The 14,986-nt window shown below is 38.9% G+C and overlaps 1 protein-coding gene across 4 annotated transcripts in view; it reads left to right on the top strand.

The window, feature by feature from the left end:
- Positions 1 to 14,986, top strand: part of KLF12 (KLF transcription factor 12) — a 232,740-nt gene that overhangs the window by 161,115 nt on the left and 56,639 nt on the right. For 3 of the 4 annotated variants that reach the window (XM_066313389.1, XM_066313390.1, XM_066313388.1), the window contains one exon: positions 9,253 to 9,312. The exons of the other annotated variant lie outside the window; for it this stretch is intronic. In XM_066313389.1, coding sequence (XP_066169486.1) covers positions 9,253 to 9,312 — 60 coding nt within the window. The remainder of the gene's footprint in view (positions 1 to 9,252; positions 9,313 to 14,986) is intronic. 4 annotated transcript variants of the gene reach the window in all.

Raw genomic sequence — 14,986 nt, 5'->3', positions numbered from 1 at the left:
TAAGCATGTTGTTCTGGAAAGGACGCTTACCTAGCTGGGACACAGGACAGTTTGGAATGCCTGTTTGAAAGCTTTGCTTTTCATGTCCTCTTCAAATGGGTGACATCCACTGATGTTGCTGCTTTGTTTTAGGTCCACTGTAGTCTTGCAGGAACAAATTCTTAGGAGTAAAAATTGTGACAATGAAGCACTAAGAGCCACGTGTTTGGCATTAGTTCTTATTTACACAAACAGAATGTAATTTGCTTGCATATTTGTAAAGTGACCAAGTATGACTGTTTTTTCTCAGGGAAATTGCCTTCTTGCTGCAAGCTTCATGTTGGCTGAGCATCCAGACTTCTTTCTCAGTAGTTCTTTTGGAATGAGTTCATAGTTCTCCTTCAGTTCAACAAACTCAGTCAATAATGTAAAGTTATAGATAAATAAAGTCATTATTTCAAGCAGGGTACTTTGGGGAAATTTCTTCCTCTGACAGTGCTGCTTAATGGAAGTTGCTATGCCTTACAAAATACAGACTAAGAATAATTTATTATTCTCAGATAATATGCTCTGGCTGATTATAAATATTGCAGCATTATGTAGATTTCAGTGGGCTTTGCATTGTAAGCAGCATTTCATCCTTTTTGTGGTGTGTTTTACAAACTCATTTTGACATGTAACATCTAACAAAGAGCAGATTTGCCTCTATATGCCTGACACAGCTGATGCTTATTACACAGCAGGAATAGCATCATATATTCAGAGCCAAATCTCAGATACACTCCAGAAATTTTTATGAAGCCAAAGGAAGAGAAGGCATTAGTCAACCCCTAGAAGACCAGTAAAACTTTTTAAGGGTCCCTCACAGAGGCAACATGCTGTTCCCTCAGGCTGGCAGCCTTTCCATCCCTAGGCAGAACTGATGGAGGATGGTCTCAGGAGCCATCTCCATGGTATGCAGTAATGCAAACCCTGAACAAAGCATTCATCTCCTTCTCTCATGCACGTTTGTGTGGTCAAATACATTATTTTACACCGTGCAGCTCTCCCTCCCTGAATGTGCATAACTTAAGATCTCCTACTTGCAGAACCTGAGGGCAAAAGCAGGAGAGGCAGACAGTGGTTTTTAGCATGAACTTTTGACCAGTATATTGGTAAAATCCAAAGATGTAGAAATTCCTCTTTCTCTCAGAGTTTTTTTCTCCTTAGGTGTTGTAAGTGGAGGAAACTCCTTTGATGGAACCATTTTTTCTTTCAAATGTCAAGGAGAAGAAGAACTGTGCATATAAACAGATGATGCTTCAGATAGTGTATTGTTTTTCTGGAGTAAGGGAGAGACAGAAATTTTAGAAAGGAAATCCTGTCTACTTGTAGTTATAGCTGCAGTTAATTCACAGAGATGGGATTTATCATTTGTATGTGACTGTTCTGACCTTTAACATGAATTCCTCTTTGCGCTGAGCTGGGTGCCTTGGAGTGCTTGTATGAAAATGAGATTAGGGACCCTACCTCTGTTCTCTTTGGCTGCTTTATGTGATTGATACATTGGTGCTGATGTGATCATCTTACTTGATTTGTAAATTCTCTGGCATATATTACTGCAATACAGTAGGAGTTAGTTTTGGATACTGCACTAGCAAAAAATAATTTCCACAACAGGCAGGCCAATGTTCTTTCTTAAATTAGTGCATACTTTTCAAATCTGATTTTTTCCTAGTTCTCTTTTTTTCTTTCTCCTCTTCTTCACTGTAAATCAATTTCTGTGGTTTATTTTTATTTCTTTTGAAGTTTTTATCTTTGTTTCCATCAGCCATTCATTTTCTACATTGTTATAGTTTGTTTTCCTGCTTCAGTTGCAGTTATTACTACTGTTGTGCTATTCATTATAGGGAACTTTCACCTCATTTTTTTCTTCCACTTGCAGACAAAATACTTTGTCCCGTGTCTCCAAGAAACATAAGCAAGGGTGTTTCAGCAGTGCTTGTGTGAACTTTGCTTCCCTCTTCTCTGGTACATCTGCCCGCCATGAACAAATGCTCATTTTAAAACTGGCACACAATTGAACGGTGATTTTACAGATGGAGAATTGGCTAGTGCTCATCCAGGATTCCTCAATAAAGGACTTTTTTTTTTTTTTCCATTGGAGAACACTAATTGGTTTGAAGTGAAATTGTGGGAATATATAAATTTCAGTTTTACTTGTCTCATGAAGAATAACCAAGTCAGGGATGCATTTTTCCTTTGCAGCAAGACTTTAGAGCAGAAGGTTGCGTAGTTGCTGCAGTCAGAGGGAAATTGGACCACACACTAAGAAAGAGCTGTCTATAGGCCTCTGGCCTCCCCACAGGCTGTAACATGGTGAGGCTTCTCCTTGGCCTCCTCCAGAGGTGTTCTACAAACTGGACTGCCTTGCTAATAGCATTGAGAGGCATTTGTGCAGATACGTAAGCGAAAGACAGTGGTGACATGGAGCCCTGCAAGGCATCTGGGTTATGGTTGGTGCCTCTACTGTGTCATTATTTGAGGGATGTTTCTGTTCCAGTTGTGTTTCATTTCTTTGTAAGTGGTCTTTTCCTGTGGCAGAAGAGAAGAGGTTTCTGCAGAGAAAAGTGTTGCTGGATTGGATGCTGGCTACTGACCCAAGGCCACCCCTGAGCTGGCAGAGTGTGCTTTGTGTGTAACCTCTCGGCAGTGCTGGACTGTCTGATTTGGACATAACCTTGCACCAAAGTTCATCTCTCACAATACAAGCTATCTAAAAGTTAGGCTCAAGTATTTTGGATTTCTTTAGTGGAGAGGTATTTCTAGGTAAAATTATCTTACCAGTTATGATCAAAAAGTATCTGTCTTCCCCAGCTGCTGTAAAGGAACCTAGAGAAGCGGTTTAGGGAGAGTGATAAAACTTTATATTGCTGAAGTTATATATGAGGAAACTCTCTCTTTGTTATTTTCTAAGGCCAGGCTGGACCTCTGTTACTTGAGAAGATGCTGAACTGGAACATCTAAATTTTACTCATGGCAAATACTACAGGTGTGATTTCTCCTACCTGTGTGCACTCCCTACATGCATTCAGACAGCTTGTTGAAGAAAGACTGACTTCTTCTACAGTGTGTTTATATGGCGTTTTATAAAGTTATTTGTTCTAGCAAAATCTGAATTCTCAGAAAGATCTGTCTGCATATAAAAATGAATTGGCCTGAAGCCCTTATTAAGGACTTCAAGAGCTAGAAAGACCTATATACCTTTAGGAATTGCTCTTCAGGCACTAAGTATGAGCCTGAGGTTTCAATAATCCAATAAACCCATATTAAAAGGTGCGGGGGTTTTTTTGTTTTGTTTCGTTTTGTTTTGTTTTCTTTAATGTGTGATGTTTGACGAAAGAGAAGTTCAGTAACTTGACAGTTGGGCAGTAAAATCAAAAGATGCCATCCTATGCATGCACTAGGATTTTTTTGGTGTGAAAATTTTCTGCTATATGTCCTAAGGCCTTTTGCCAGGATAACAAGATTCCCCATCAGCCAGTGATCTTTAGAAACAGGGGCTAGGTGAATGGCAACTGTAGATCAAAACCAGCTTCTACAGAGGAATTAACATCACTTCCTGTTTTGATAAGGCTGTATTGTTTTACTGGAAGTGTATTGGGAGATAGGGGTATTGTCACATTGTTCCCTGAAGAAAGCTAATTTGAAAATAAGAGTGCTTTTACCTTGGTCTACACAAAATCATATTTTCCTGTCTCCTCTGTAAGAGTAAGTTTCCATAACTGTTGATTAGGTCATTCTAGAGCTTTAACCACACCATTGCTAGGAGTAATATTTTCCTTTTGAGAGGAATATTTAAATTAATTGCCTAATAAGCTTGAAGAACTAAGGAATCCTATTTCTGTTAAAGTCCAAAATCCTGTTTCTGTTTGCCATTAATTTTGTTTGGTCTAATGATTAGTCCTGAAACTAAGTCTGGGTGCTAGAAAATAGGAAAGTAACTCAACACTTAGGCTATTTGGGAGACCATTATCTTGCAGTGAAAGAGTTACTTGTGACATGTATTGGTTCATTGATACCTTCTGCATGTCTCTTTCACTTCCTTTATCTGTCACACAGAAACTTTCAAAGGTCTTGTTTCCTGGCTTCGGTTTAGGTCTATATTGAATTCACATATAAAGGTCTTCTTAAACATAAGTTAAATTTGTTAATTAATGTAAATTTTAGTCTAAAAAGTGCAGATCATTTCAAGGTAGCTGTGAAACTTTGCCATTACTGGAATTTTACATTTCTAAACACGTTTATGCAAACATGCTTTGGAATAAAATGCCATGGAACAATAGCATGTGATTATCATTCATGTAGCATTTTTTGTCTTTGAAGTGCTTTGCAAACATTAACTAATTAAATTGTACAGATCCCCTGTGTGTTCAAATATTATAATTATCCACAGGTTAGTGACTTGCTCAAGGCCGTGCAGCAAAGCAGAGAAAGATTTGGGATCAGGTACATCTGCCTCTTACTCCTATGCTTAATCCACTATAATGTGTTGCTCCAGAGTGAAGTTCAAGTCATTAGTTGTTAGATATGTGAAATGCATTTTATGGATAGTGAGGCAGGCATTCTGTAATTGCTTGAAGAGCATGACACTGAAAAATGAATTATAAATAACTGCTACCCAGTTAGCAGTTTGTACACCTGTTTGGCATCTCTTTCCCCAGTGATTTGGTTTGCAGTTTTTTTATGTTTTTTCTTTGTAAATCAGCACAGAAAGCAGGGGTAGAGCCATGTGCCTTAAGAAATTTAGAGCTATAATAAATACTCATAGGTGTCAATTGGATAGCAGAACATTGTAGGAAAACCCACAATAAAACTACCTGGGTGAACTGCTACTGGGCCTTACTGATAAGAAAAAGAAAGACCATTGTCCTCTACTGTCACTTGAGCCAAAATAACTACTTTTTTCATTATCTAGATTAGATAAGTTTTTATCTTTTCCATAAGGCAGTTCCTGTGATTTTGTGAGGGACATACATGTGACACAATTAAATCTTAATAGCAGTGCTTACACTGATTTATGGAAATACTGCCCTGAGTGTTTAGGTGAATGCATGCAAAACCACAAAAGTTGTGTAGGTCACGGGTATGTAAATTGCATGTAAAGGAGGGAACTGTTAAGAGGGGATCTCTGGCAAGGCATAAATGACTGAGCATGTAAATACAGCGATAAAAAAATTATTAACCTACTTATTTATTTCCTGCCATTTTCCTTTCTCCTGCATAATGGGAAAAGATTTCTCGCATCTATTAGTTCTTCTTTGACTAGTAGTGATTTCACCACAGCCTCATTTCTCACAGCAAGTTCTTTTTAGGCTGGAAGTAAAAGAGGAGTGAACGAAGTTCTTGGATGAGGGATATGAAGTGAGGGGGTTTTTTTGTGTTGAGCCTGTGTGCCAAGGAGGTCTCACTGTCCATGTTTATGTGACTTAGAACATGAGCATTACTATTTTTAATACATGACAGAAAGGATACTTGGACCTTACAGCCACCACACATGAAATTAGTCAAAATAAAGGAATTGAAGGCTAAAACAAAGAGTAAAGCAGCACAGTGGCTGATATTATAGCATCTAATCCTGAAGTAAGGACAGTCACAGGTTTCACAGTCAAACTCTGCACTTCCATCATTAGAGCAGTGACAAAAGATGACAAAAGAACCAAAAGGTTCTGAGTCATATTTTTTTAATTTATTGTTGTGAGATATACTGAATTGCCACAGGATAAAGTAGTGCAAGAAAATAGGAAAGCTGAGGCAGGCAGAAAAGAAGGAGGGGACGAGGGTGGATCAGAGTAGGCAGCAACAGCCAGAGCTCTCTTGTCTAGCCTGTGTTGCTAGCTCAAGGGGCCATGGAGCAGGCTGGCAGGCACTGAGGCCAGAGGCTGCCCTAGAAAGTGCTCACTCTATGGCCTGTTTACAGGATCTGCTGCTGGCTGAAAAGCTCAGCATTGCAAACAGAGCCTGAAAAATAAATTAGCCTGGGAATCACCAGAAGCTGACATCAGGCAGTAAAAGAAATACTTGGTTTATGTACTCATTAAAAGTCAGCAGTCCCAGTCCTGTCAAAATATGTCCCTCAATTATTTGCATGAAAAGTAAAATATTTAGCATAGTGCTGGGATAATGCATGATAGATCAGGGACACACAGTGCTGACTGATAGATATATAAGTCAACATGGTATTTCTCTTAAAAACTGACTAGCACTGCTGTTTCTGTAATCAGTTGCTTGTCAGGACCAAAGAGTCAAACCATTGATAAGTAAATTCACAGGAGGAACTACAATAATGACCAAAAACTCAGTGATAAAATTTTGTTTCAAAAGCACAATAATAGAGTCATGTTGTATAATAAGTTTTTTTGTTGAAAATTATTTACCAAACTGAACAAGTTGATTCCTTTTGCACTCAGTTTTTCCACTTCAGAGCTGCCTGCTGTCTGTATCACCATGTAATTTCTAAGATCCTTTGCCATTCCTAAAGCATAGTCAGAATAGTAGAATGTGGTTTTCCTTTTGCTTGAGAGGAACTACAAGTACATGTAATCCTGTAACAGGTATGTCCTTGTCAATACATTACATGACACAGAGGTTCACTGTCCTCAAATGCTTGCAACACATGTGAAGTACTGCAGGGTACTCAGGTTGAAGATGAGCCACGAGAGCACAGGCACTTGAGACAAGATGCAGATTTTCTGCTTTGGGAGAGGTCTGGTGGAGGTGTTGTGAGGTTCTGAAATAGTTGTTTGGCTCCAGCAGTGTGGCAGAGCACGTACACAAGGCATTAACTCCCACAGTATAGTAAACAAAGAGTTAAAGGCTTTGAAGTTCACCGGGCAGAGCAGTGAGCTCTAGAGCTGTCTCCACTTACATCCTGGCTGGGTACTTGGCTGTGAGTTGTCTCTGCTCACTTTGGAGCTCAGGCTTCTGAACTGTAGTAGTTCATTAAAGTAGTTTGGAAAAAGAAAAAAGAGCAGCTCACGTTCCCAACTTTCCGTTGTGGAAATGAAGAGGTCAAGTTCTGAGCTTACCTATTTCTGCCTGTTGTAACACCCAGAGCATGCTGTCCTTTTCCCATTGGCCACGTATCTGTGTAAAAATGAGACAGCAGCAGTGGTGCAGCCACCCACCTGTGGCATAAAAGACTGGTGGTTAGAGCACTAACTCAGGAAACTGGATATCTGCATTTGTATGCAAAAGATACCCAGGAGTGGTCCTTTTCCTCTTCTTTATTCTATAGTTGCATTTTGTATTGGGAAGTGGCTGTCACAGATCCTTTTTATGCTGATTTATCTGAGATGTGTTTTATCCATTTTCATAGCACAGATAAGCCTCAAGTTCCAGAGGCAAGTGGTAGGTATTTCTCTCCACGATTTCTGGGTTGTAGAAGAAGCTGGGTGTGAGGCTACAGCCCTTTGGCCTTCACACCAAACAGAGAGGAGCATAGTAAATTTGAAGTGTCAGTGAGGTTGGTTGGATGATGCCTGCATGTCTTTTGTTTCAGTGCCTGGATACTGTAGGTTTTAAACAGAATTTTAGTTGTCTACTAGATTTCCCACTGTGAAAAATTGAGCATGCAAATACTTATCCTCAACAACTGTATTTTGGTCTGTCCTGTGCTTAGTTGTTAAAAAGGGAACTTTGTAAAAAGGAGTGTCCAAATTTCAGAGTTACAACTTCTAGGTAATGTATTGTTTTTATCACCTGTGTGGATAAATGATTTTCCAGTAAGACACAGAGACGATTGCAAGCTAAACTATCGCAATGGAGAACCATTGGTGTTAATGGTGTCCAGTAACCATTTTTCCAGTGCACATTGCTTTCACTTGAGGGCTGATGGGGCAGAGGCAATTTTCTCTCACTGCTCTTTGATTAGGTACTGACACAGCTGTAAAATAAAATCTGGACCTATTTGATACTGTGGGACGAGTATTTTATATATTTCTAAGAAGGAAAAGACTCTACATGAAGTGTGGAAAAGAGTGTGGAAAAAAATCAAAACAGTGTGAGGCTGTGATAGAGCTAATAACTTATATTACAAAAATTCTTTACATCATTTTGTCATCTGCATAGCATATTTCTGTCATTGTAAGAAATTTTGCATCTGACAAATAGCAAAAACAGTAAAGAAAGCCAATATTTACACTTGAAGCTGGGAAATGCAGCAGGTTTAAAACATGCAGTGCAAAATTTTGAGACCAATAGATTAGTTGTAGGTTTCCAAGAGCCAGTAGAAAATGCAATTATATAAATCAAGCAAAGTTATTCTGAAAATTTCCTTTTCACTTTTAACAATTCCACTGCCAACCTGGACATTTTAATTGAGCATTATAAAAGATCCAAAACATTTTCAGTGCAAATGCATTCAACTGCTAATGTGCTAGAGCTTTTTTATGATTCATACTCTCATATTTTTTGCTAGTTTCTTGGGCATTGGCCTCAGACTACTTTCACAGTACATTTGAGGTCTGAACCACAGAAGGACTAAAGGGGCTTATTCATGTTCTTGGCTTTCTACAGGTTTTTCCTTTTTTTTTCTCCCCTAACTTGGTGTAACATTTTCCAAAAACCATCTGTATGATGCTTCTTGTTTAAGCACATGCAGTAGGTCTAAATTTGTCAGTGAAAAGGAACATTTCATGTAGTCCAAATCTCAGCCAGCATAGGAGTTTGTACAGCCATGGCACTGTGTATTTGTGTGGTTCATTATTCAAAATAGTATTTTAGAAGATTGTCCATTTTCCCTGGAGTCCCAGTTCTAAGTCAAAATGTTAAAGCCTAAGTTTTTCAGTGTAGTGTTAGGAATAATATTACAGATGCAGCAGAATTCTGGGAGCAGATGTTCACTGCAGCCACTATTTCCTCTTCGTGCAATGTTTGCCTGCTGTAGGTTCTCATTAGAGTTTACCTCTTCGTCACTGATTATTTTTTAATAATAAAACATGATCCGTCATGATCCAGAATTATGACTGAGTGACATGTGGGTGCTTAAGCTTTTACTTTGCTGCCATGAAAATTAATTGCAGAGCTCCTAATGACTTACTTACTGTTAGCTGGGACATGTACAGAGCAAATTAAGTTTGAGGAGAGTTTTGAGTGAGTGGGAAAATCCTAAAGTGCCTTCCACACTGAGGCTATGTGCCTTACTTTGAAGTAAGTGTTCCTCAAGCTTGTCTAAGTCCCCTTCGATTATTTGGGGTAACTTAAAATTCCTAATTCTCTGTGTTCAATTTCCAGAGAGAGCATGTGGGGCTGTGCCAGGTCAGCTGTTAACCCTTTTCGTTTTTTCAACTCCAGGTATGAAGCATTTTATTGTGTATTACATAATATTGTTTTATTGATAAAGTCTAGTAGCAGTGCCTTTCAGGTTTCTTTCCCTCTTTATTTCATGACTGGGCGATGTGTGGGGTTAGGCAAGATCTGAAGTTGAGTTTTGCAATTGCATTTTTTATCTTGGGGCTCAGAGGGTGGTGGGAAAGCCACATTTTTTTTTTCTTTTACAAATCCCAGTGTTTAAAATACGAGTGTAGAAAATACCTTGTCTGATGTTTAATAATATAAAGCATTCAAAGTAGTCTGCTGAAATTGAGTAACGAAGTTAATGTGCATCAAGGTAGCTCATGTTATAATGAGTCATTGCCAGTGACCATGAGGCAAAGCTGCAAAATGTACGAAGAGCTCTTTGAAAACATCTCCTTGCTTTTATTTTAAGGAGGGCAAAATTTTAAAACCTCACTGTGTAATATGCCTAGTAGGTGCCCTGCTTTTGAGTGCAGGGTTTACATGCCAATCCAGTGGGGAGAGTGACTGGAAGGTTTCAGCAAGTGTTGTGATGCCGTAAGGGCCCTCAGGTTCACTCCCCTTGCCCAGGTGGAAATTATGTCAAATGACAGAAGGATGTACCAAAGCTGGTAGGATTCCTGTGTTTGTGGGATTCATGGCTGTTGCTTTTGTTGATTTTAAAACAGTGTGCAGTGAAATGTCAACTCTCAGTGTGCTTGCTTGCTTGCCTGTCCTTCTTCCTTCTTGTTTGTTTTTTTTTTTGTGACCCCCTCAGAAGATTCCTTTGGAGTCCTCATCAACTTACTGCTTTATCTGCTCTTATTGACCTGTGTGTCCTCTTTCTGTGGAGTACAGAAGAAAAAACTTTACATATTCAGTATAAGCAAATACTGTGCAGAATAAATCAAATTCTTCCCATTTATAAGCTTCGTAATAAAATTAGGAAGAAGACATGTTTAAGAGCAATTACACTTTCAAATTGCTAATGAGTAGTCAAATACAGAAGTCATTCCTCAAGACTACTCCTATCTGCAATTTGCAGTTAATTACACTGCAACTGGTATATTTATATTAAAAATTTGCAGGATCTTATTACTCAAACATTTTCAAAGTAGCAGCAGGAGCAATTTCTCTGTTAGAGCTAATACAAATCTTCTGAGGTTTCCTTGGCTGTGAAATTAAAGCAGTACGTTTATTTTTAAAAATCCTTAGAATTTTCTTAAATCTGATTGTGTTATCAGTGCAACCTCAGAAATTATTCTAAAGAGCCTACTAGTCTCTCAGAATGTTGTTTCTAAAATATATGCATATTTCAGCTACCATTTTTAATGCAGGCTTCTTTAGCTTGCATTAAATTAAGTGTTGTATTTTGCCTATTGACTTCTATTCTGCGGGAAGCATTTTCAAGAAGGAAACTTATGTTGTTAATTTTTTGCTTCTTGTTAATGTTGGCAGTATTAAAAAATTAAATGTCGTCAGGATTAAAAAATCCCTCATGAATTTACATTGTATTTACATATCATAGTAATGAATATTAGATCCTACTAATGAGGCCCCCTGAAAAACATGCATGGTAAGATGTAGATGACATAAGTGCAGCAATTCTAAATTGCTGTTAGTGTGCTCAGACTGGAGTGAGATGAGACTGAAAGGTAATATTTGGCAAGACAAATAGGTTCTAATAAAAACCGATATTTGTAAAAGAGCTGTAGGATTTTTATGTCTTTTTAAAAGAACCAAATTGATCAAGAAGTTACATCCGTCAAACCTCATTTGGGCCACGTGGACCTGCCTGTAAATTGAAAGGTGGAAATGAGATCAGTGAGATAAACGTTAAAGTCAGTGCATTATTCGAAAGTATGAATTGTTATGGTGCTAGGACAGTGCTAGGAGTCTTCCTCACCGCTGGTTCCGCTTCTTGGGGTATGGCACTGTTGGAGTTTGGGAACAGTAACTGCTTGTCAGAAGTGAATTCTGCTGCAATTAAATGCAGCTATATGAGTGGATGTATTTCATTTGAATTAAATTTCGTGCCTACCAAGGTCTAGGTATTTTTCAACTTTGTATTACTTAAACTTACATTTTTCCACTAAATTGCCAGAAAGTTATCCTTCCATAAAATTACACTCAAAATTATGGTATTCCAGTTAGGAAAATACAGAAACATTCTTTGGTACTTCAATTTCTTTGTGATGATAGAAGAACAGAGTGGATTACAAAGTCCTGAAGAAACATTTTTTGTAGTTTTTTTTTCCCCGTTTTTTCTTATGGGGTTCATCAAATCTACTAAAAGTTGTAAGTTTTAGTCAAAACCAATTCCACACAAATCTGCATTTGCTGACCTCTCTGGGTGGCCAGAGGCTGGGATGGTTGCCTCAGTTCATGCACATCTAACTGTTGATTTCCTCTAAAATGTGGAGCATTTTGTCCAGACTGCCTCCTCTGATCCGCTGGGAACAAAGTGATAATGTGTGTGAGTTTCACATGTTGGAGGCACAACGTGCCTCTTCATCTTTGCTGTCTTGCAAAGGATACTGCTTTTGCTCTTGTATAATCTCCCCCAATCTTCTTTTTAACACCTCATCCACAGGCTCAGCCAGATGGGAGGTGTTTGGCAGCTGGAGGACCCAGATGCCAAATTCTGGAAGGCAGCTTTACTGCATTGGCAAGTGGGTTCATGGCAGGCTTCTTGACTTGCACCTCTGCTGACTTCTTGGCTACTGTCTAGCTGGCAGCTGTGGCACTGCCTCTGGGGCTGTGTTCAGGTCAAGCTGCTTTGGAGTTGGATGGCTTTCCTCATCTGAATTACTTTGCTGGACACTGTTTTTGCCTTAATTTGCTTTGACTCTCCACTGTTCAAAGGTGAAAGTTTGCAGTGTTCTGTTATATATTCTTGACATTTGTAAGACTAATTCGAAGCAGTCGTTCTCATTTGTCACAAGTTCAAAAAGAAAATAAGCATTGCAGTGCAGAGTATACTGCTTTACTTGTTAGCATTCCCATTCGTTAGTAATATTAAGGCTCAAGTCAGTACTTGCAATTCATCTCCAGGACCAAATTGTTAACTGAAGAGCACAGGCTTTAAAGGATATATTTCTTATGTGTAAACTTTGATTGCTTTCAGCCCAAAGTCAATCTAGCATCTGTCAAACAGAAAAAACCCCCACACATTTGCAGAGGTAATCTGGGTCATTTTTAAAGAACAGGATAAAGAATAATGATGATGGCAATAAATAGGAAGTTGCTGGTAATAATTAAGAGCACTGACAGCAGAAAATGCTTGATCTTCTCTTTGCTGGATTTGGAATGTCCTCATTTCACATTTTAGCTTCACTTCCTATTTTTTTTTTTTTTTTTTTTTTTTGGTTTTTTGTTTTTTTTTTTTTAGTTTGTTTTTTGGTTGTATTTTTTTTCATAAATGATGTAATGAAAAATTAATGCATCTAGGATAGCCAAAGCATTTGAAGCAATTCCCTCATGTACGTCTTTTCCTTCATGCAACTCAGTGCATAAACATTACTTTCCTTGGGAAAAACAGCAGAATCAGGAGGTCACTTACACTCTGTGTATTTACAGTAAAGTTCAGATTAGTCATAGTTACTATGAAATTTTCATTCCCTCTCTCAGAGTGGGACTGTGTTGTGCTACACTAGAAGCACTGGTTTCTCTGTTACATTCTCAGACAAGTTCTTTAATGCTTGAGTGAGTAGCACTTGTGAAATGAAACTTCTACCTGTATATGAAGGTTAAGCATGGCAGGTTGATCTGACCTCTGAGGAAAAGCACTTGAATTCCTCATTATAGTCACTAGAGGGAATTGCATGTCCTGAGAAGAACCAAAAAGGAGCCCTTACCCATCTAGTTTAGGTGTATACTTTGCTGATGGCCTAGGGAATGTAAGTGCTTCTCTGGGAACACAGGCCATTTACATCAGATCAATCAATATGGATGTGTAGGGAACCAGTAGAAAATAAGAGCATCGTTTTCCCTCAGAGGTAGTCTGTAGTTCTTTCAGGATTATAATGGAGCAGAGATAAGTCTTTTGTCAAACAAGCTGAGAGCAGCAACAGCAATTTTGCCACTTTTGCAGATGGATTTCACCGACTAGCTTGTCACCTCAGTGGGTGACTTGAGACCTGAGCACAAGCTGATCTCATTGGGATCCTTGCTGCAGGCCTAATCAAATTAAATACAAGGGGAGCAATGGAGTGTCATCTCCCTTCTTGCTAAATATGGCTAGCTGTATGGACAGAACGTGGAAGTCACGGGATGGGGAAGGAGACTGGGTAAAAAGAACCTGTATCCTCGCCTAAGCATGAACAGGGCTGGGACTGTAGGCACCATTACCTTGAGCAGCATCAGACCAGAAACAGCTGTGGATACTGAAATAAACCTTCTGCTGTTCCCCTCTAAAAGCTTAGTGTTCAGATTTCTAGTGTGGAGCTAGGATCCCCCTTTTCTGCCCAATCTTTTTGCTTTGTGGTTCTTGCATTCCTGATTACAGAGTAGTAATTACATTACTCACTTCCATGGACACTTATGCAGAAGACCCTGCATCCTTATAGCCACATTATTCCTGGGGTGATGCTCCTTCTCTGGGTGAATTGCCTGACTGCAGGGCTACAGTACAGCACCTTGCCAGTGCCACCACCATCAGAACTCTGCCTGCCTTTTGGGGCTTCTTTACAAGGCATGGGCGAAGTTCAGGACAGGGCTTTGCCTCTGGGTGGAAAATGGGTAGCTGCCAGAATGAGTATGTCCAGGCATGTGCCTAGTGGTTTGAACATAAAGAAGTTCCATCTTATGAACACTGAAGGACACCATGGATTTGGGAGGAGGCTGTGTAGGACTCTTTGTGGGAAAGTGGGTAGGGATGGGGTCATGGATCTAGGCAGGCTTTTGGGTGTCTGCCTCTCAAATCAGGGTTTCAGCATGCCCATTTTCAAACTCCACCACTTTCCAAACTGCATTTTTTATTTTCAAATTAACAAGCTATCAATGCTTTTTAATGTATTAGAATTAAAGATGTTACTCCATTACACATATCTAGACTGTTCCTTTGCCCTTTTGCAAATCAGAGGTGGGGTCTGATTGTTCTTAATTTTTCATCTCAGCCACAGCTTTTGCTTCATCAAAGAGATTTACTTTCTGTGTCCTACAGGCTTTGGAAATCATGTTCATATATGAGGTTAATTCTCTTTTTTCTTTTTTTATTTTTAAAGTGCCAATGATTGTTGTCCCTTATGCATTCAGTTCAAGCAGAGAAACAATGTGTGCTGTTAAAAAGGGAAAATAAGCAACCACAAAGATGTTTTTCCCTTCTCTTGCACCTCCAGTACAATCTTTAACCCAGTTACTGTAATTGTTTACAAACTTTTTTAAAACATGCATGCTGTCAAGAGATTGCGGTAAAATAAGTGTTTTTTGTAAGGCTAACGAGACTGCAAGAGATAAAAAAAGATGACAGAGCAAACAGAAAATCCCATGTTTTGTTTAGCAACTTCTTCTTTTTTTTTTTTGCCTAATGGCAGATTCTTGGAGAAAGGATCTGTTTACTTCAATGGAAAACTAACTTAGGGTTTACTGATTCCCAAGGCAAAAAGAAGGCATAGTTTCCAATTTGCAAGCTATTCAGTGTGTGTGATGAACTGAAGTCATTTGTGGATTTGTATGTTGCGTTTTGACGTGA

The sequence above is a fragment of the Sylvia atricapilla genome, chromosome 2, assembly GCF_009819655.1.
Source record: "Sylvia atricapilla isolate bSylAtr1 chromosome 2, bSylAtr1.pri, whole genome shotgun sequence".
In the NCBI taxonomy this organism is placed as follows: domain Eukaryota; kingdom Metazoa; phylum Chordata; class Aves; order Passeriformes; family Sylviidae; genus Sylvia; species Sylvia atricapilla.
The sequence above is the reverse complement of the archived record's forward strand: the minus strand, read 5'-3'. Positions and strand labels throughout refer to the sequence as shown.